The 21,898-nt window shown below is 44.4% G+C and overlaps 1 protein-coding gene across 10 annotated transcripts in view; it reads left to right on the top strand.

Moving 5' to 3' along the window:
- The window catches only part of LOC120959288 (uncharacterized), a 70,378-nt gene that overhangs the window by 36,554 nt on the left and 11,926 nt on the right, over positions 1–21,898 (top strand). For all 10 annotated transcript variants that reach the window (XM_040382568.2, XM_049610285.1, XM_049610284.1 and 7 more), the window contains exons 3-7: positions 18,347–18,494; positions 18,594–18,757; positions 18,833–19,053; positions 19,129–19,388; positions 19,485–19,567. In XM_040382568.2, coding sequence (XP_040238502.2) covers positions 18,347–18,494; positions 18,594–18,757; positions 18,833–19,053; positions 19,129–19,388; positions 19,485–19,567 — 876 coding nt within the window. The remainder of the gene's footprint in view (positions 1–18,346; positions 18,495–18,593; positions 18,758–18,832; positions 19,054–19,128; positions 19,389–19,484; positions 19,568–21,898) is intronic.

Raw genomic sequence — 21,898 nt, 5'->3', positions numbered from 1 at the left:
GCATTTGACACTGAAATTTTCATCCACATTCGTTGGGTTTCCTCCTGTGTCTGCCTGTTCGCTCCCCGGCACTATATCCGATAAGTGGATCGGCCGCACGGGCCAATGGAACCGACGGAAACGGTTTATTTTTAATGACATTCCCTTGTTTCCCGACCCCGACGCGGCACTAGGCTGTAGCTGTGTTCCACCCCGTGTCCCCCCAGCTTCCCGACACAAGTGCGGAACTATTCTTAGCACACAAGCACACAGAAAGCGAGAGGGCCAGACAGTTCAGAAATCGGTCGCCGAACCGGTGTCACATGGTGTGCGGCTCGTTTTTTGGACAATTTATGCTCATGTGGTGGCAGCGGCCAATACCTTAACCTTTAGTGGATTTTAAAATAATGATTTCGAATTGTTTGTATTAGCTGTCACAGGCTGAAGTCTTGGTTCCCATCAGCCTAGGCGAAATACCTGAAGGGATAATCCACTCCCGTCTATTTTGGTACCGTTTCTTCGATTCTTTCCGCTTATCTTTGCCATTCCTAGAGATGGTCCACCATCATTCCTAAAGGGAGCAGCAACATTCACACCCGGTCATTCACCAAGAGTTTTGTCGGTGTCGGAGATGTCAGTAACTTCGGATGTATCGCAACTGGAGCACGGATGAAACCAATCGTCTCACTCTCACACCGTCTGTCGTGTGACTTCGGCCCGTGTTTCCTCCAATAAACCGTACGGTTGGCAAATTTCGGTCGATGGACCAGTGCGGTGGCCTTGGTGTGTCTCCGTGCACACATTCGACAGGTTGCGGCCCATCGAGGACGGTTAGTAATCCGATACAGCAGTAGTGCGTAGTCCGTGTGCAAACAAGCAAAAACGGTTTGCAACACCCAGAGACAACACCCAATGATGATGATGCTGATGGTGGCAACTGCGGTATTGGAGCGACTGCGGATGTCTTGGGGACGTGATTTAACCTCTGCACCAGATAGCAACCGGTCGGTTTTGCGGTTGACAGCCGGGGCTTTTTCTTTTTCTTGTCTTTCTTCTAAACCGTCCTGCCTGTATGTCACAAGCGTTTATAGCTGTTCGACGCGTATTGGATGTCGTTGGATTAGCAATACGCCTGGTGACTTTTTATGATCCATGCTCTCTAAAGCATTAGTTTACGGCTTCTTGGGAAGAAAGATGATGGTCACTCCTGTGTTTGATGTCGGATTAAGTTTCTATTACTTAAGGGGTGGACAAATGTGCGGTACGAATCTGTTGGTTTGGAGATATTATCACCTTTTTTGTTGCAAAGTTATAACAGTTTTTTTTGTCTTTGGTGCGTTGTTGTCTTAGGAGAACCTGAAGCAGTCTGTCTGGTTATCTTTATAAAAACCAGACATTCAATCAGGATATTATAAACAGAATTTCGATTGCTTCATGTCTAAAACATTGGAAAAAGTGAAGTTGCCTTCAGCAATGCTTGAACATCAAAGCGTTCAACATTCAATCTATGAATTATATGATCGAGAGGAATGAAATAGCACTGTTTATGATCGTTTGATGCGTTTATTAATAGACATTGAGTGCCAATCATGTATAAAGCTCGACTTTTTTGCTTTCTTTCAAGTTTCTTTCTTCGATTTTGCTGTTAACTTTCAACGTAAAGCACTTCAGGCTCTAGCTTTACGCTTCCTTTCATCGTTCACATTTATTACTTCAGCTCCAACAACCTCTGTGTTCTATTTTTAAGTGGAGATGGCGGAAAAAATAGAATTAATTCCATTTGCAAACAAAAACTCCCCGTCAATCATTGGCACGACCCGTACAAGGCGCACGTCTCAAGGCACAAAAATGCACGTTGGCTTGTTGTACCTAGCAATTCTTCACAGAGTTGACAAAAACATCCAACAAAACTACACAAACAAGGGTTAGCGAGAGAGCGAGAGAGAGTCACCACCTTTCCAATGTTTGATAGAGATATTTCCGATCGGTTATGGCCTTGGCTGCTGCTGCTGTTGGCCGACCCTTTGGAAGCGGCCTGTCTTTGGCATTGACATACAAAACTGACAGCAAACCCGATAAGAACACGCTGTTGTGCGAATGTCACCCTGCACCTCGGACTCGAGCAATGGACAGATAAAACACCCCGTAAGGGGGACACTCCCGCGAAACGAGAAGTGATTACGATAATACGGTGTTATCCGCATAGTTTATAGTGCTGCTCATCAATGTTGCGCAATCGGTAGGCGTTGTTGGCACTGCTTTCATGCGACAACAAGAAGGGTTGTAAGGTTCTGGGTGAAGAGAAAAGGAAATGCAACGGTAAGGGGGTCTTCACACGAATGTTTACACGTGACATTTAGCCACTCGTTCCGGTTCTGTTCTACCTGTCCAGAGCAGAATTATCCTTTTTGTTGTCATTTTTCCGTTCACCGGAATGCGTCCTACAAAGAACCGTCCTGCGAAACCTACTATCTCCTTGTTTTATCGTTCAAATTACGAAAGCTGCTATCGTTCCAATAGAAATTATGTGCAACAAAAAACGACAGCAAACGACACACAAACAGCCCTCGAGTGTCGTGTTTTTCTCCGGGTTTTGTCGCTCAAGGCAATCCAGTGCATCGTTTGATTTGGCGAGGCGCAATTGCATGCCTTTTTTTTCCTCCAATATACACAAGCCTGACACAACACTCCCGGGCAATCGTACTGCTGTCTGTGCGCTTTGTCAATGGTTCGTTGCTGGCCTTTTTTTCTGTGCAGTGTTCTCTCTCTGGTGGTGCTGTCAGCTTTATATTTAGCTCCGATAATCGTGCCTTTTTCCCTCGCCGATCAAGTCCCTTAGGTACTTCTTTGGCTTGTTTCTTCCGCTTTCTTTCAATTCCTGTCACTCCTTTCGAGGGTTTGAGTGCGAAAAAAAAGGTCAGATGCACTGGTTTGTTTTTTGGTTTGTTTGTAAGCGGTTCCTAGACGTCTGTCTTTACAGCCGCGATAGGAACAGTTCCGAATACGTCATTGCTTTCGGGCGCGTGCTGACGTAATGCTTGCGGGGAAGGCTTCATTTGGTGCAACAAAAAAAAAAACGGGAAAGCCGTCTCCAGCTCCTCGTAGGCTTGGGCACGTGGCATAGCGAATTGAAGGAAAATGGTTTGCTTGCGAAGAACACGGGTGGGAAAATATAACACCAGTTTTTTCTCGTACCCTGCAACTACCACCATCTCGCACGGTAGCGTCTTATGTAATTTCCTTTTTTTCTTACTTTTTTTTCCTGTTCCATTTATGGGCCCAAATTCAGAAGAAGGTTGTTGGTGAGCCCGGTTTTATTTGGAAGTCGTTTTAAAACCACGTTCCAGTGACGTCTGAGATGACCTTTCAAGGGTTTGTTTAAAAGTGGTGCTTCATTAAACGTGTCGTATGTGGTTTTTTGGAGATTTCAGTTGAAAGTGGGTGTTTTAATTACATGTTTCTATGCGGAGTATAGGGTTTGCTGAGCTTTTTTTTGCTTACACAAGGATGCTTACACAAACAGCCTATAAATCGTGGGACAAATATTGAAAAATACAGAAAAAAATGCTGTTTTCTTTACATAAAAATATAAATAAATGTTAAGCTTTTTTTTACGCCCCCATTATGAACTCATTGCATCGAAACCTCTAGGTGCGTTTCATCCAGCCGCTGCTGCTTTGTAGTAGGAGGCACGTGGGAGAATAGTTAGCGATTGTTCGATTAGCCCTGTTTCATTGCTCATTCATTTTATAACACACCATTCCCCATTTCCCCCCATTACACACCCGGCAGGCGGCCAACTGGCTGCGTCGAAGAGATGGCGCGAAAAATCAATGCGTTCTGCTTTACATTTTTACTCTCACGCAATTGCGCGAGCGTCGTGAGTGGTGGTGCTGGTGCGCTTACACTGAAAGTTAATTGTTGTGCGAACACGATTCGTCGCTTTCGCTTGCTCGCTCGCTCGTAAGCGAGCACAATGATATCTCTTTCCATCCACACCCTCTCGCCCCCCTTCATTCACTTTGATGATGGCCGTTGTTCGTGGGTCATTCGTATTGAAGGGAAAATTGTTGTGCATTTATCCCTTCCATCTTTTTTTTTCTCTTTCGTTTGTTACCTCGCTTATTTGTGGTTCACTGGCGGCTGGTTATGTCGAGCCTTTGCTCTACATTTCACCGTGTACAATGGTGTTCACGGTACGTTTTTTTTTGCTGTGGAGCAGGTTGTAGCAGAAGTAAAGAAAAAAAGAGCACGCTGAATAAGTGCCAGCGCCAAATGTAATTAGCCAAACGAATCTCGCTCCGACCGGCTCGATCGACTTTGTTTACGCGCGAGATTTCCGGCCACCCGGCACGATTGTATTTTGCAAAGCAACAGAACATGGGCGAAATCACGTGGTTCGGGGCTCGGTTGTTTGATTCGTCGGAGCTCGCATCCGTAAGGTGTGTGGGAAAACAGAAAACGTTTGCTGTCAAGGATTTGCATGCGCTTTTTCGCTTTTCCAGAATTTGCATACACGCTGCGGTTACGTGAAAGATTTGGTTGAGCTGTATTGTGCTGGGAATGAAGTAAAATGTGATTTCTTTTACCTGACACGTGCCGAAATGAAATAAATAATATACAGAATTCATCAATAACCGCTGAAAAATATGAAAAAATGTTTAAAACAGTCAATACCAAGGTTTTTAGTAAAATTTAATGAAAGGAAGGAATAAAATGGAAGATAAAAGAGGAAAATTGTTGTAACACCTTGGAAATAAGTGAAGAAATTTTAAAATTATACATAAATAATAAAATTCATGGTAAGTGGAATTAATAATGAAGTGATTCATAAAAATGTATCCAAAAAGACTAAACTATCTGGAAGAGCTTTTGTTATGGATGGCAAAAGCAAACCCATATGGCATTAAGTAGGAAAGAAAATGCAAAAAAAAACTATCAGCAAAAACGAAATAAAGTTTTAAATGTAACTCCAAAAGATTAAGAATAAATTTTACATTCAATTCAAAAGCCTTACATATAAAACTATAATGGAGGAAAGAAGCAGCTTATCATCATTTCAATAAACACTGTTTACCACCACTAAAGTGAAGGTTTACGCCACACTGTCAGTAATTGTCACGTGAACAATGCAGCACGTTCAAAGCCAATTGTGACGCTGTGTGCATTGGGACGCGATTATTAAAAATGGCCTTCCATTAGTGACCTGATACCCGTTTAATCACACATGTCTTCCACCTCTGCTGCTTATTATACACATACACACAGCTAACACTCTTCCCTCCGATCATCTGGGCCCCCACAGTCATTTGAAATGCAATTCATTCCCCCATTGCGGGCGCGCGACCGAGGCGGGATGTGGTTGCTTACCCAGCCAGCTTTATTGAACATCCGGCCACCGTTGCTCTGCGACCCACGTGGCCGCGGACTCTGAAAGCCCAGCCCAGTGTGTTAGTTTTATGGGTTAGTAGCTGGACGGTCTTGTGCGGTGCGGCTTTTTTTAGATGTGGAATTTTGCTGTACAACTTTCATCCTCGTTCAGCTTTAATTGAAGTTGTTGCACGCTAAAGTGTCGACTGGTTTGTGGTTTTAGTGGCATTTTAAGTTAAGTTCTTCCGGGGCGAAGATTTATGGCCATTGGTGGCATCTACACGCCCCCCCCCCCCCCCGGTATGATGTCGTGTGTCCATGTATAGCTCCGACCTGCTTTTGCCAGCTCCGCCCGGTTAAACGATCCGGCAAATCAATTACCACGATTGGACAACAACGGACTGCACTCTTCTCCTTTTGCCACGCTCGAATGTGCAGGAAAGTGTTTGTCCATTTGTAATAACACGCGGATATTGCAGAACGGACGCGGGCAAACATTGTCCGGTTTTGTAGGTCGTCCAGGCGACGAAGGCAGAGAAGGGAGCGGTCAATCTCCGGGAGCGCGGTAGCGCGTGGACAAGCTATATCGGCAGTGGTTCTTCTAACCATGTTTGATGATGCCCCGACGCTCCCGTGTCCTTATCTCCAACCCACACGTCCACCCACGTCCCTCTTCCGCAGGAACTGCAGTTGATCAAACAAATCCGTCTCCGGGATTTCCCTTTCCCCCGGGGCTGCAGGCGGCAGCCGGTTGTTGATAGTTTCACTCTCATTTTGCTAGAGAGAAGGAGGAGGAGGAGGAAGTGGAACACAGAGGTGTGCTTCGCGCCCTTCTCCCGCATCAGGGTGGTGGCGGCCGTGTGTTGATAAACCCATCGCACAACCCATTTCTCTCGTCCGTGGCCCTTTCCCCTATCGGCTGGCAGGGTACGCGGGCTAATGGCACAAAGATAACTAGAATTGCGAGCACGTTTAATCGCTTGATTGCACTCACAGACAGCCACACAATCACACGTACCACAGCAGTAGTTGCATTGCGTGCCTGGGGGATGCATGCATTTTTTTCTTTTCTTTTTTTGTTTGCAACTGGAATGAAGGTGGTGAAATCAAAAGTCGAACGTGCCGCGCGATAGAGATGCCTCAACGCACTGCATTTGAAGGGGGAGGTATATGCGAGGCATTCGTCGGCTATTAGAAATAAGAGTACACACAATGTTTGGGATGCAGCCAGCAAACAGACGTCGATGAAGACGCGGGAGTGTGGTATGTGTGTGGAACAAAAAAGGAAAAACGAAACGACTTTCATAAATCAATCAGAAGTGGATCAGTGAGGGAAGAACACGTTTCGCTAGGTGAAAGGGACGGGCTCGCGATGAGTGAACTTTTTCATATGCATGGTTTGGTTATTTGTTCATATTTGTCGGGTAGCTCCCGTCCGTCCCGTGTGCTGTGCCCTTTTACGAGAGAACAGGTTGTTGGCGACTGGAAATGGAATGCATTTATTGGCATCATTTTCGTAACTGGAGTTGGCGTCGTTATTGCTGTATCTCTAGATCGAATAAAGCTTTATGTTTAATACATTTTGTAAAAATTAAATTTATTTATGAACAGTCTACAAAAACTAATACATCGAGTCAAATATGGGTTGGTTGTCTAAAACAAACCTAAACTAATGATGTGATGTATGGAGCGCACCCACGACTTCGATCCGACTACTGTTAGTCCGATTCCGAACGACTCCGGATGACTCTGGACGACTTCGACGACTCAAAACGACTCCGAACGACTCCGAACGACTCCGGACGACTCCGGACGACTCCGGACGACTCCTTACGACTCCGGACGACTCCGAACGACTCCGGATGACTCCGGACGACTCCGGGCTATTTCGGACGATTCCGAACGACTTCAGATATTGTAGCGCGGACCTACCTCTGGAGTCGATTCTGAATTTATCGGAGTCAGATTGGAGTCGACATTGTTGCCAACTTTTCCCATCACTACCCTAAATCACAGATAGAAACATTGTTAAAAAGTCTATTTCAAGCATCGTTTACAAAAGATGTTTGACCGGTTTTACAAAACAAATTCTTTTATAAGATAACTGCATTCTTATTGACGTGATATTTTTGTATACAGTAGTGTGGTACTAATTTTAGTCGTCAAAAGTCAATTTCTTTGTGAAAAACTAGTTTCAGAACAAATCAAGATCAAAACGAACCGTTGCTTGTGTGTAAGATAGATGATGAAAGATCTATTCCACATGTTTTTTAGTGAAGCCGATCGACCAGAACCACATAAAAGTGCGCCATATTTTGCCATATTTTGCTCCACATCGTACGTCGAATGTAGGTCAGCGCAGTAAAACATACTTTAATGTTCTTGGCAGCTTCTTAAGAAAACTCGGCACATTACTCGGCAGGCCGTGGAATGAATGGCCGTCTTCCCGGTTCTTTTCCATGTCCGACACCAGGGGCAAACGGGGTTAGTTAAATATTTATCTTCCCAAGTTTGTTCGCCCGTGTGCGTTTGTTTCATCCACACGGCGCCCGGTGAAAGCCATCAACCATCTGTGCGTGTGTGTGTGTGTGCTTCGGTCGGCCAACATTCCATCATCATCGAAAGTGAAATACGGTGGAATGTGGAAGCCCGCTCACACCGTACACTTTGCAAACAATCGTTTCAAAGGTGTTGGTTTGGTTGGTTTGTTGATAATAAAAACTCTTTAATATAATTTGATGCGTGTCCCGTTATGTGTTCCAATGGTTTGCCGAAGTAAGAACAAAAGTGTTGGTAACACCTTATCCCTATCATTAGATTCTTCTGTAGTAACCAAGTCCAAAATTAAACGACCCTATGCTTAATGTCGAAAGCCAATCGAACGACGCAAAAGATTTCCATCAATTTTTCACGTTCCCGATTTCATCACATATGTCACGGGTGCTACTACTCTACTACTACTATTACGTCCACTACTATGGGTCCGCTAATGAGGTTGCGTCATCGCGCGTTCGCTTAAAGCAAGTGTGATTTAACGTCATCAAACCAACGAATGGACTTGCTCTGGTGCGCGATTGAGACGTTTACGGCGGCGGCGGCGGCGTCACGGTTTTCCGCATCATCGATCAACCCAATCCCGAGGTTGGTAGGGTCGATTTTTCACCCCATAATGTATGCATCATTCCGGCTCGTACTCATTCCGGCGACTAATTCGATTTGTCAAAACGCACTCAATAAGGTCAAACTGAAAGGGCTCAGCAAAGCAAAGATGAGCGCAAGGTGGTACTGTAAGGTTGAATGTTAATGCCCTTGTCTTACGCGGTTGTCTTACGAGGTTCGTTACATGCTTGTTTCAAATCACTGCTGTACACAATTATGATGTATGAAATGAGGTGGAAAATTAAATCCCTTATTATGAGTTTCCGTATTTTTATTAACCAGCACAGCAGCGTGTTGGTGTGTGCCGTCTTGTCCGATTGACACTGCGTCATTTGCTAGACCATCCATGTGTGTGTGTGTGTGTGTGCTATGCTGCGAGAGCACAAGATCGGATGGATAACATATTTTATGGGAATTCTTCTTGGAAATGGATGCAAGATTTGCTGCTGTGGAAACGGTTTCGCATATGGCGTGCTTCGTGCTTCTTGTTTCTACTCCTACATTTGCTTCCTCCTATCTGAAGTGTGGCATGTGTTTTTTCTACTATCCCCAAACCACCTCCCCGAATGGTTCATTTTATCCGCTTGTCAGTGACAACCGGCAGCCGTAGCTATAAATCATCTGCATTTTATTGCGTCGCCAAACGGAAATTTTCCCATCGATTCGTGGCCCGAGGAGAGAGGGGAGAGGGGGTGATTTGTCTCGGTTCCCTGAATTGTGTTTTGCATGTGGTCAGATTTTACTCTTGATTGGTTAGGAGAATCCCTTAGGCTAGGGTTAGTCCAAAACCTTGAAGCGTTCTCCGCATTGATCAATTATGATGTTTATTCAAGTAACGTTTGTTCTCTAAACTGACATAAAGAGGTCTAATGGTTTCTTACAATTATTTTCTCATTTCAGGTAAGAATCTTGGAGAGCATTAATGTAAAAAAAAAGATGAACCCCCCGGTGTGACGCAACACCATTTCGCAGAATAAGTATAAACCTCTTAATTGCGTTTTGCTTCTCCATTTTACAACCGAAATAACGACGATACGGTTATTTTATTTTTACTTTCCCTTTTATCACCATATACAATACAATTTAGTTGTTGTGATTCGCTTTCTGCCCAAATCCTCCGTTTCTTGATGGAACTTCGTTTTCAGTGTCATAAAACACTTTTCTCAATGATGCAGCCTTGCACTCCGCAATACATTTGCGCCAATATGCGAGAAAACCGATCAATCGTAATTCACACTGAACGTAACATTTTACTGATTCGGCACTGAAACTCGTATAGCAGTGCCAACTATAACCCTCTAATAAACGGCCAACGGCCATTGGTCCCTTTCCGGTTTGTGGTGATATTAATTGAACCTCTTCACGCATCACGCGCAGGTGAGGTTATTGTGCAACGATCGAACTCCTCAACCTTCGATTTCGACCGTGGATCGTGATCAATTGCATTCGTGCATAGGTTCGTCGAGTAGTAAGCAACGGTGTCACAGTGGTCTTAACGGCCGGCTAATGGGAAGAGAGGATGGATTAATATCTCGCACTTTGCATGCAGTTTGCCGGTTCCCAGAACTCGTCTTACTCGGGTGTCAATCCAAGGCTAATCAGGCAGCTTTTAGCACGCCTGACATTGCACCTTGCCTCGAGCCGGGCGGTGCTAATTACGTATTCGCACTGATAATTTGGGACGATTCATGCATGCCGATTCGTGGTACGTTTACCTTGAGGCGAGTTACACCTTGGACGATGACTTCAATGGCCAGAACTTTGGCCAGAAATAACAAACGAGGAGGGGATCATAATTTATTGTTGAATCTCTTCAGGCTTTTTTCTTTAATGATTATTGATTGCAGTGAAATTTCTCTAAGGTTTCGGGACCTTTATCTTCAAGCAACCGTCACCTTAGAGATATATTCATGTCTAGGAAAATTAATGAATTTGACTAATATTTTTGTGATCCAAAAATTAATCTTTGAGAATTTCCGCAACCGAAACCGTATATGAAGCTTCAAGGATATTCGTCTTACGGAGACATTTATCTGGAAGAGACATAAAATGAATCGAATATGACGGGACCAAATTGTTCATCATAAAGAAACAATTCATCTTGAAGAGAAAGAATTCACTGTTTAGAGTTTGTTTAGTCTTCTAAGCATTATTTCAAAGCCTTCAATTCCCAAAAAGATTTAAAACTTTTATGATCATTTCCCATTACCATTATGCTAAGGGGTTGTCCTTCATTTAATACCTTGAGATGATGTTCTTCAATCATCAGTATTCCTTTTGAATTATACTTGGATTGTTTGAAATGGTTCATGGTAAAACAAATTAGAATAAATGGACCCGTTTCCTAATGTCATCTATTGTTTCAAAGCTTCGCATCTATCTTCTGGGCATCCAGATCTATACACAATCTATTTCACGTGCCTAGCTTGATCACCACCACACAAACCCATCGGAACCGACCATGTTGCTGACCCTTTTGACCCTCACACAGCCTGGTCACGGTCTTCTCCGGCTGCTGTGTGTAATACGTTCCAATTGGCTGCTGCTACTACTACTACTAGCTGAAACCTAGCCTAGCCTACTACAACAGACGGCAAGGCCGTCGGTTCCGGTCACAGCAATAGAAACAATGCTGCTGCTGCTGCCTTCGCCGGTTTTGCATCACTAACGAGCGCACCGCCGTCCGCCGTTTCGAAAGAGTCGCCATTTAAGATGGTCGATTGGATGAAGTTCACGCGCGCACACACACACGGACGGGGATCGGTCAGCTGGGGTGAGCTTTTTTGCATCTCCAAGTGGTGGGATGGTGTTTGAAGTATGAAGAACGTTTCAAGTTCGTCGCTTCCAGTCGCTGAAGCCTCAACAAGCCCCGCGTGCTATGCGTGCTACGTCCGGGACTGTCAGCACTGTCAAGTTCAATGCTACTTCGTCGTGTTGCATGACAAGAGAAGGGAAAACAACATATGCAAATGTCGAACTGGGCATGTATGGGATGGGATGATAAACCGAGGCACTTAAGATAAGACGGATAATGTGATGTTTTGTTGAGCATTTATTTCTAATTTCAAATGATTTCACATGTATGTTTCTACTCATCAAATGGTGACAAAATTGAAAATCAACTCCCTGAGAAGGTTGACAAGATGATTAAATAAGTGTCCCCCTTTCAAAACAAAAGAGTCATTGAACGGTGGTGGCATGATACCGTATCTTGAATCGCTGCCACCGAAATCACCGATACCTCGTGCCATTCGTGCGCGCACGGTTCCTGTTTCCTATTTTTATTCTGCACTGATCAGTGAGATTGGAATGCCACAAAAAAAAACGATGTAAAGAAAGGAGTTCTCTTCACTCTCTCACGTTTTCTTCTTGCCAGGCCCTGCTACCTTTGGCATTGTATTGGGAATTGCAGGCTTCACCTCTGATCCGTGCCGAACAGCCTGCCAACCGGATGAGTCATTTGTTCATTTACGGCTTTGTGTTACACGGGAGAGAGCATGCCGGGACGGGCATTTAGCACAGCAGGATCGATCGCGCCATACCCAATCCGTCGGTATGGCGTAAGCTTATTTTCTTAACTCGATGACACTGTACTCATACCCTACCCGGTTGACCTGACCGGTGTTTGCTAACTGAGTCGTTAGCGCGTTTATTTGTCGTATGTTTAATTGTTTACCTGTGCTGCACCTTTCTGTGGGTTGCGGATGAGGAGGTGAAGCTCAGAAGCTATGCTATGAGTACCATCGACTGAGTGGGAAGCTTAAAAGATGCATTTTTCATGAAATTGAATTTTATTTAAATATTAATGCAAGCTCACCGACACCCACCGACCTAACCATTCATGAGTTTGCACGCTCTTCCTGCATTAGAACGTTGGTTTGTTTTGCTGATTTTATTTTGTTACAGCTAACAACCATAATTCCTGCCCTTCAAGGTTACTTCGTCGTGTTCTAAACGTTGGTTTAATGATATTCGGCTCCACACCCCTCCCGCTTCGTGTACTCCCGTGTGCCATAAAATATCGATTAGTGACGTCATTCATTAGTAAACTTTTCTGAGTGATCGATGGCGTGCAAAAAAGCGTTGGCACCAAAGAAGCCGAAGTGAGAGGGCAAGATGAAGCTCGTTAGGGACTGCCATTGCTATAACTTTCGTGTGTGTGTGTGTGTGTTCTTGTGTGTTGAGAGAGGGTGGGGGAGTCTTCTAACTTTTCACATTAATTAGGTTGGGCAGAAAAGTTGTGCTCTCTCTATCTCTCGTTCTGTAATGGGCAAAAGATGAAGGACACGACCATTTCGTTACGGTGCATATTTAACTACGGTTTCGTAAAGCCCAATAAATTAGTTTTGTCTTTATAATTGGGAAAGTAGGTTCTTTTCAATCATAAAAAAGCTCCTTCTTTTGATATGTTTGTACTTCTTAGGGGGAGTTTTTAAATGTTTATGAGCATTAACATTGGATTTTTTAAAAATAATACAGAATAGCAGAAGATAAAAGGTCCTCAGTACCTTTGTGTTTGTATTCTACTCCAAATATTTACCCGATGTATGCAACATGACGCGCATATTTTCTAAGTTTTACAACCCCATGTTCTTTCTAATTCTCATAATTTATTCGTGGGATTCTCTACACACTTAGCTAAGCTCCAATACACACCCAACCACACATTGCGTGACACTTTAACACACGCTAATGCGCTTGAACCAATTACTATTCGGTTCTTGAGCTTTGGCGGGCTTACCCAACCTCAACCAGCGCTCCTTTTTAGAATGCTTACTCTGGCTTATCATCTCCCTCACTTCCCCGCTGGCCAGTTCAAATGTTGAATATCACTTCCAACGAAAGGTCAACACAATGATTCAACACATTCACGGCTCTGGACAGTGGGATCACCCCGCACGCATGCATTAAATTATGCTGCCAAGTGCTGCCGATCGTGTTTGTGGTCCGACCCCAAAAAAAGACGGGGAGGAAAAGTCACTGACCGTGGCGAACGTGTTTTTTTTTTCGGCACGAGGAGAGAAAAAGGGCACAAACGAAGCACCCGGACCCGACCCTCGATTTTGTTTGTTGCGCGGGCGGGTGTTTTTTTGTTATTATTTCTTTTGCTCTGAAGCTTGTTATTTGTTTGACACATCAGGGCGCCGTCGAAATAGGAAAAAGGGCACACCCCGCCTGCCTCCACTTCCGATGGTGTCGACAGAAATTTATTCCATTCGTGTCCTATTCGACATCGTGTATTGGCCAATTATGTGTGTGGTCGCCCCGTATCCTGCTCTGACGCGTTGCTTGCTTGTGTTTGTTCGCCTTCGAGTGACATTTGCCAGCGGATGGCGGGTTGTTCGCTCGGTGATTTATGGCTGCTAGTGTCCCGGGGACGTGAAATCCTGTAAAGTCACCTTTTTCCCTTCCATTACGATCAATTTTGATGGGTTTGTTTGTGCCCACGGTAACTACGGGGAAGGCTTCACGGGTAACACAAAAGCTTCGATAGAACTTTATTAGTATTTACATGACACCGATTACAGATTCGGTATTTCTACGCTACAGGGAAGGGGAAGCGAAGGGGAAGGGTGAAAATAAATCAAGCCACACGAAATGTACAAATCGCTGTTCACGCACCACAAACGTCTCGAAAAGGTCACGGGGGTTTCCCCTCTTTTCACTGTTCGCCGTTGACAAACAATTCGTTCGCGGGTGACAGCATGTAACCCTAGGGTTAAGGCGGCATGTGGAAAAGGGAGTACAGGCGCTTGGTATTTAACTTCACCACCCTTTCTTCCTCACTGTCTGTCTTTCTCTGTGGCGTTCACCGAACCACGACCGGGGGTACCAATCGAAACGGAAGTGACAAATTGAGGCAAACGGATGAATGAATAAACGCACACGCGTGCCCTTGCACATTAATTAATGCATGCCGAACCACCACCACCATCGCCGCATTATGACATCGGAGCGCTTTTCGGCTTCCGACGGTACGGCTCTTTCCACCACCACCCCCCCCCCCCTCCTCTACTGTGCACCATTTTACGTGCACCGAATGAAATAACTTATCCGAGAGATAGGTGGGTATGTTGGTGCAGAGTAGTGATGGGAAAAATGAAGTTTTTGTCGGAATCGAATCCGGCTAGCTCTGCATTTTTCTGGAATCGCTTCCAGATAGTACGTCCGGAATCAGTTTTCGGAATCGGAATCGACTCGGGAATTGGTTGCGGAATCAGATCCAGAATCGGAATCGGCTCCGGAATCGGAATCGGTTCCGGTAGCGGATTCGGTTCCGGTATCGGAATCGGTTCCGGTATCGACTCTGAAATCGGAATCGGCTCCGGAGTCTACTCCGAAATTGGAATCGGCTCCGGAATCGACTCCGGAATCGGAATCGATTCCAGCATCGGAATCGGCTCCAGAATTGATTCCGAACATGGAATCGAAATCGGGTAGGTCCGATTCCGAACTCCCACCACTAGTGCAGAGCTCGCGTGCTGCTTCTGCGCTGCTTAAGCTCCACCATGTTGCCAACTTCTTTCTCCCGACCTACACACGCACAGCCATTTCTTGCCACTATTAGCGAGTCGTTGAAATGTAAGTCAATCAAATGGAATTTAATGCACGATCGAATAGGTAGTAGAGGGTTGATATGCATTTATAGTGTAGCTGTTCCTCGTTTTTTTTGTTTTTTGCTGTCGTTACTAATTTGACTGACAGAGAAAGGGGAGCGAGGGTAAAACCGTGCGAGCTTAAGCGAAATTTTGCTAACCCTTTTCGTCGACGTATGTTTGCTTTTGCTTCCTCACAACGCGATCATCGTGCCTTATTGTGTGCTTTGCGATGTCACGTCGCGGTTGGCTGAGTTGAAGCGATCAGCCGGAATGAATCAAATATGGATTTGCTTTTGGTGCGCATAACAAAAGGATAAGCAGATTGGTGTGGTACGATAATTTCACTTTCACGTGCATCATTCAGTGCCTTGGATAACTTATCGAGCGACCTTTTTATGCTTCTATACGTTTTATTCGACAGCAATTAGCAAAAATATTATCGGAGTCGACTTGTGAATATATATTTTGAGTGAGACAAGGCCTAATCCCAGAAAAACCTTACATTAGATAACAATTGTGCACGTTCTATTGTACGATTTCATTAAGAACATGATCATGAGATTTTACATTGATCTGATGCTAACGTTTACATTAAGAAAGGTATTTTTGAACGATAATTATTTAATTATTTAATTATTTAAGCTTACTTACAAAAAAAAATCTAGGACCTTGCAAGCTGCCTATCGTCAGTTATCTGGAATTTTCACCTTGCCGAACGAATACATCCCAATTGACATTTTCGAGCACGAATAATCGGGAATTCGAGCAAATTATCTTAAACTGGAGCCTTAAACTTCCCTTAAACTGCACCAGTTTAAGGGAATTCAGAAAAAAGTCCTTTAAAATCAACTGTGATGCGGCTTTTTCGTTACTTTCTTCTAGATTCGCTCGGAAAAGATGTTTCTTTTCGTTACAGTTGGTCATGTTCCCATTTTATACTTAAATAATATCCATTTTTTATAAAATAACGTCACACAAAATTATCTTTTGTTTTTCATCAAAAATCAAAGCTACGAATGTAAAATGAGCTTGACGGCATCGTCCATCGATAGAAGAAAGTCTAATTTACGAACACACCAAATTTTGGCGCTTTCAACACACTTGATCACACACAAATCCACAATTTCAAGCGTATTGAGTATTAATCGAGCAGATGTGGGAAAACAATTTCGAGCAAATGTCACTTGGGATGCGTGCAAGCATATTTTAAGGTATACCTTCGATTTTTATCCAAACCTCAAAATCTCCTCAAAATTCGCGACAAAATTGTTGGAGTAGAGTTTTTGCATCATGTTGGTCCAGAAAAATTCGATGGGACAGAGCTGTGGATGTTGAAGCAGTTCACGTGCTAGGGTGTCATATCGAAATTCGCTTAAAATGATCACATTGTGTTTTGGCGCCTTTGCTTGCCGCAGCTAAGCCAGTGAACGCGAGTTCCGCTTCCTGATACGAAAGCAACGATGTTTGGAGCTTCTCGTAGCTCAGAGTCGTCGGCCATACGTAACTGCTCTGATTTCTTACATTGCTCTGATTGTTTTCTATTGCCAAGTGCCAAGATGTTGTAGATACTAGAACTTGATTAGCTCAAGATATTTAGTTTGATCGAGTCAATCAGACGTATTTGTAAGCGGCCGAATCCTTGGCAAGATTTGTTTCCTAAAAGCAACACAGCCAAAAAAACCTTAAGGACGTAACATAAAAACTCTGAAAACCTCTGTAACATTCGCTATTTATTTTAGCATAAATTGCACATTTTCAATTGAAATTAGCATCAGAGCTTTCAGCCAAATAAAGTAGTGCCAGCTGCATTTTTGTACCCGATTCTCCCCCCGAGCCGCTCTGATTTTACCATTATCTTCCATGTTCAACACACAGGCCCACCCGTCGACGGTCGTCGCTTTTGTTTGGCTTCCAGCATGACGCGACACGAAACTCGATGATGTTCAAACTAATTGCATTCTCCCTTGTCGCGCCGGCAAAAGCACTACTACTAGCCCCGTTCGATAGGCCCCACCAAACCCCAACCCACCTGGATCACCTCTTTTTTTGTCATTCGATGTGAAAATAGAATTTAGCGCTGCGGGACCGGTCGGTCGTCCAACCCGGAGGTTGTTCCGGGGGATTATTTCCTTCCCCTCCTTCTCACACCATTTCCCATTTTGGTGATTTCATTTGATAATGCATCCGCCGGGAAGGAAACCGATCCACCATCGCCCCCCCAGGCGTGCTGTGCCACATTGTTCCCGGGCGCGATCAATACTGTCCGAACGATAAAACTGTGTGTCTGTGTGTGTGTGTCACAGACCGATTCATGAGCGGTTGACAATGGCCCTACCGTCGCCCACGTTCAAGGTTGCTAGTCTCGGGTGCAACGCTGTGCCGTGACTCCGATGCAATAGACGTGGTGTAATGCCACACGTGTGTGTGTCGGTCACACGACAAAAACAGCAAAAAAACTAATTCCATCGAAAGTATCCCCACTAGTCCATTACGGCGGGGTGAGTTCCATAGTAACTGGGATACATTTTCCCACTGGCCCTAGGAGGTTTGACTCTTATCGGTCAAAATGCTGTTGTTTATTGTTGTTCCTCTTCCGTGTGCACTATAATGCTTCTTTTCTGTCAAGCTCCTCTCTGCCATGTTATCAGCGTGTGCCTAGGTGTTGTGTGTTCTGAAAGATACAAAAAAAACGACAACATTTGAACTTCTTGCTGGGCTTTTTGTTACGGACGAGGCATGGCGCAGTAACGTCCAACCCTGTTGTCCCTGTGTCTTCGTCACAAAGTGTAGGTCGTTTTATCACGATAACAGCAACGCAAGAAGTACAATGTTGCCGGGCAAATGAAGGAACGTAAAAAAGCTTTTTCAAATGGTTAAAATGTACATTTGCTGTACGTTTGCTCGTTCGCTACATTGTCGGTTGATGTATGTTTTTGTGCGAAACGTCATCTCCATTTCGAATTATTCATGAAGAACAAAAGGGCACTAAAAAGTACGTCTACGGTCCCCATCAAAATGCGTTTATCAAACCATCAGCATGTCATTTAATTCCACCCAATCGCTCACTCTGTAACCCGGCAAAGCGATTAAGGTGCCCCCGCGCGAACAGATCGTTTTTCAACCGGTTGAAGCTGTTGAGAAACATGACAGCCTACAAATTACGTAGAAAAGCCAATCTAATCCAATTGTGTACTAATCCATCTTTTCTGCCTTTCGTTTTTCTTTGCCGAACGACACAGGGAGGAGGTGAAAAACCACACGGTGCGGTGGGGTCAAAAGTTCGAGTTTCCCTGCAAAATGACGTCGAACGCGTCGACCGGCGTGCTTGACCCGTGCACCGTGCGGATATCGGTGCGGAAAGAGATCAAGGGCGGCCGGAGTTACCAGGTAAGTGTGTGTGTGACACGCCACAGCAGAAAAAAGGCTCATGCTTCAGCTCTATTATTCATGTCGTGACTGTTTGTTTGTTTGTTTGCACCGTTACAGAAACTCGGCTTCACGGATCTGAACCTGGCCGAGTTTGCCGGCTCGGGCCTGACGCCGCGCAAGTATCTGCTCGAGGGGTATGACGCACGGCACCGGCAGGACAACTCCATGCTGAACGTGTCGATACGCATGCACATGATTCAGGGTGATATTTTGTTCAAAGTGTAAGTATAAACCATCGACCCGCGCCCGTTTAAACGCGTTTAATTAAACGCCTTTTTCATCTCATTGCATTACAGTCCTTCCCCGAGCCCGAAGTCGAAGACTGCCCTGCCCCAGGACAACATGGCGCTCGGGCTACAGCCTACCGATCCGGCGATGGCGACGGTCGGTCCCGTCGTTACGCCCGTCGTGACGCGCGTTTCTACCAAAGACGATCCGTCGGCCGGCTCCGTCGCGCCCGGGTTCGATTCGCTGCCGAAGAAGAAACCCCCCACACAGGTCCTGCCGACGACGATAGGTATGATGGGATGTGGGACTGGAACTCTGGAACACATCCCGCCTAAACATTTTCCCCGGTTTCAATTTTTTGCAGAGCACCAGCAATCGTTCGACCTGGACCCGCAGTCGTTCATCATTACCGACTCCGGTATCTCTGAATCTTCCGAACCGCCATCGTCCCTGCTGGACTTTCAGTCGAATCTGTCCCTCGTTGCATCGCTGCCGGTCAGTGTCGGTGCACCGCAGCAGACGGGCAGTGCCGCCCTGCCCGGCAACCAGGTGGTACCGACCGTCGGTACCGTGCCCGGTGCGATCGAATTAGGTCACTCGCGCAACTCGAGCAATACTAGTCAAGTAAGTGGGATGCGACGGCATGGATGGTGGTGCTTTAGAAACCATTCCAAACTGACCATGTTTCTTTCGGTTGGGCTTTGTTTTTCCTTTTTGCAGATGTCCAAAGGTTCCGGCTACAGCAGCTTCTCCCACAGTCAACACTCGAGGCAAAGCTCCGAGGGAGATTCCGGCCACCAGAGGTAAGCGAAGCGCTCGCACACACTTCTTCTCTTGAACTCTCTCTCTCTCTCCCCTCGGTCGGGTTATGTTAGCGTATTTATTTTTCCTTTATCTCTGGTTTTCCACCTGGTACCGTAGTTTCTCACACATGTTACGTTACTGACATGTGAATTTGTGCATTCATTTGCAAGAAGAAGGATTGTTCGTAGCTCATTTCTTAGCAATCCTTCATCACCACCACCAGTCCTCCACCCTTTTGAATGTATTAGTTATATATTAGAATACCGGTTCGACTAACATCATACAATGCGTTGAAGGTTTAGTCGCGGGACGCGATTGAGTTTTTTGCCATTTTTTTAACCACGGAAACGATTGAGTTTTAAGTAAAGCAAAAGACAGATTTTTTCTTAACTTTTTAAATTTATTTTTCAATAATTGATGTTGACTGCTCATCCAATATATTTGCTATTTCATAATTACATTGTTTTCGATTCTACATGAACATCGTTCAATGTGTTGTTCCTTCCTTTCTTCGTTATTTAAACGTTTGTCGTTTTGCTGGTGTACTCTTCGGTGGAATCAATTCTATAGATGGTGTTTTCTATCCTTCTGTGATATTTTTTTTTTTTTGTATATCATTTGAACTTCTCCGCCGACAAGCAGGCGATCCGTACAATCCCACTTTACCACCACTTACTAACGAAACAACCGTTGCTTAACTGTACCGTAAACTAACAATCTGCATACAGTTGTGGTTTGTGTTTAACCTACAAATAGCGTATCATTTTTCGTTTGTTTGGAGCTCATAAAACAATCCAGTAGAATGTGACTAACAGATAGGTAACACTAACCAAACCACCAGAACTGAAGAGCTTGTTCCATTACGCTCTGTGGTGGATGCTACTTCTGTAGGCTTCAATAATCTTCAAATCTCTTCTTGACCATTACCTTCGACTAACAATGTTGTGAACCATGTGAGCGCCATATCGTAGCTGTGTGTGTGTATGCACACATTTATTTCGAATCCTTTTTTTGTCGTTTTCATTTGCTTTCTCGAAACCTTTCTCCGGCGAACACAATACCGAAAGCGGTCATGTGCAGTGAGAGATGCTGTTGTGTTTGTGTGTGTGTCTGTCATTTGAATTTATATCTGATTGGGTTCAAATACTGTGCTGATGACGTCCGGAGAGTAGCATTATTTATAGACCATTATTGCTTCCAAATGTATTGATCGTTATTGGGGAAAGCGTAACGACTGTTGTATGGAAATGCTATTAAGCTGAAAGTTCATAGAAAAGTTTCTCATGGTGCTGTTGTTTATTGTTGTTTTCGCAGGAGAATTTCGCTCGAATCATTTGCGAATTGTTTTGTGATTGTTTGAAGGACAAAAAGACCCTTACAAGAGTGAACGATTAGGGTGTTTTCAGAAAACAATTTCTATCAAATTGATTGGGCAATTTTCCACGAAGTACATCGCGAAAAGGTTAGGACTGTGAAGAGGACTTGCTTTTGTGGAGAAAATTGTTGATATAAGATACTTTCTTTCATTAATTTCATACTCGAGCACAATACTACTCGTCTGCAACGGAATGTACCAAGATTATGGGTCAAATATTTGGGAAATTTAATATTCCGCACCACCGGGGTCAGTTTATGCACTGTGCGTGATTTTCCGCCAGATCGTTGTCTTTCTGGGGCGAGCGTTCGTTCGTGCCTAAAACGTTGCTGCTTATCATATGGCAAAAAAAAGCCAACAAGAAAGCAGAGCTCTAACGAGCTGTCGAATCATAAAAATAATATAGCTTCGAGATAAAGTGCTGCTGGAGCACATACACACAAGCACACACACACACAAAAGCAGCAAGAAAACGGATCGGAGTCAAGAAGCGGGGTATGAATTTCAATTTAATGGTTTATCGTGGAAGCAACCGAACACTTTGATAGCAGATCATTACCCGTAATAAATGGCGGGAAACATTATTCAGGCTGCGTAGGAGAAGCGGATCTTTGAATCCAATTAAAAAATGCATCATTTTACCGTTAACGAAAGCAGATCCTCATCTTATTGATTATTGAAGTGTAAGATTGGGAAACTAAAATTGACCCTCCGCTGGGTTGGTAATGGAAGGAAAGGGATTTCAACTCCGTAATCACCATCCTTTATGAGCTTATACAGCTTTAGCAAAGTTTGAACTCCCTCGTCTAACCTCGGCCCGTGCCACCAGACAAAGTTTGAAATAAAAACAAATTATACAAAGTTTAAAAAAAAGAAAAAAAAAGAAGCAAAATGAGCTTAATCTCAAAGGCGTTCGCGGAGCATATTTGTTACCCTTTTTTATTACCAACAAAAC

Source organism: Anopheles coluzzii, chromosome 3, assembly GCF_943734685.1.
Source record: "Anopheles coluzzii chromosome 3, AcolN3, whole genome shotgun sequence".
NCBI lineage: Eukaryota > Metazoa > Arthropoda > Insecta > Diptera > Culicidae > Anopheles > Anopheles coluzzii.
The sequence above is the reverse complement of the archived record's forward strand: the minus strand, read 5'-3'. Positions and strand labels throughout refer to the sequence as shown.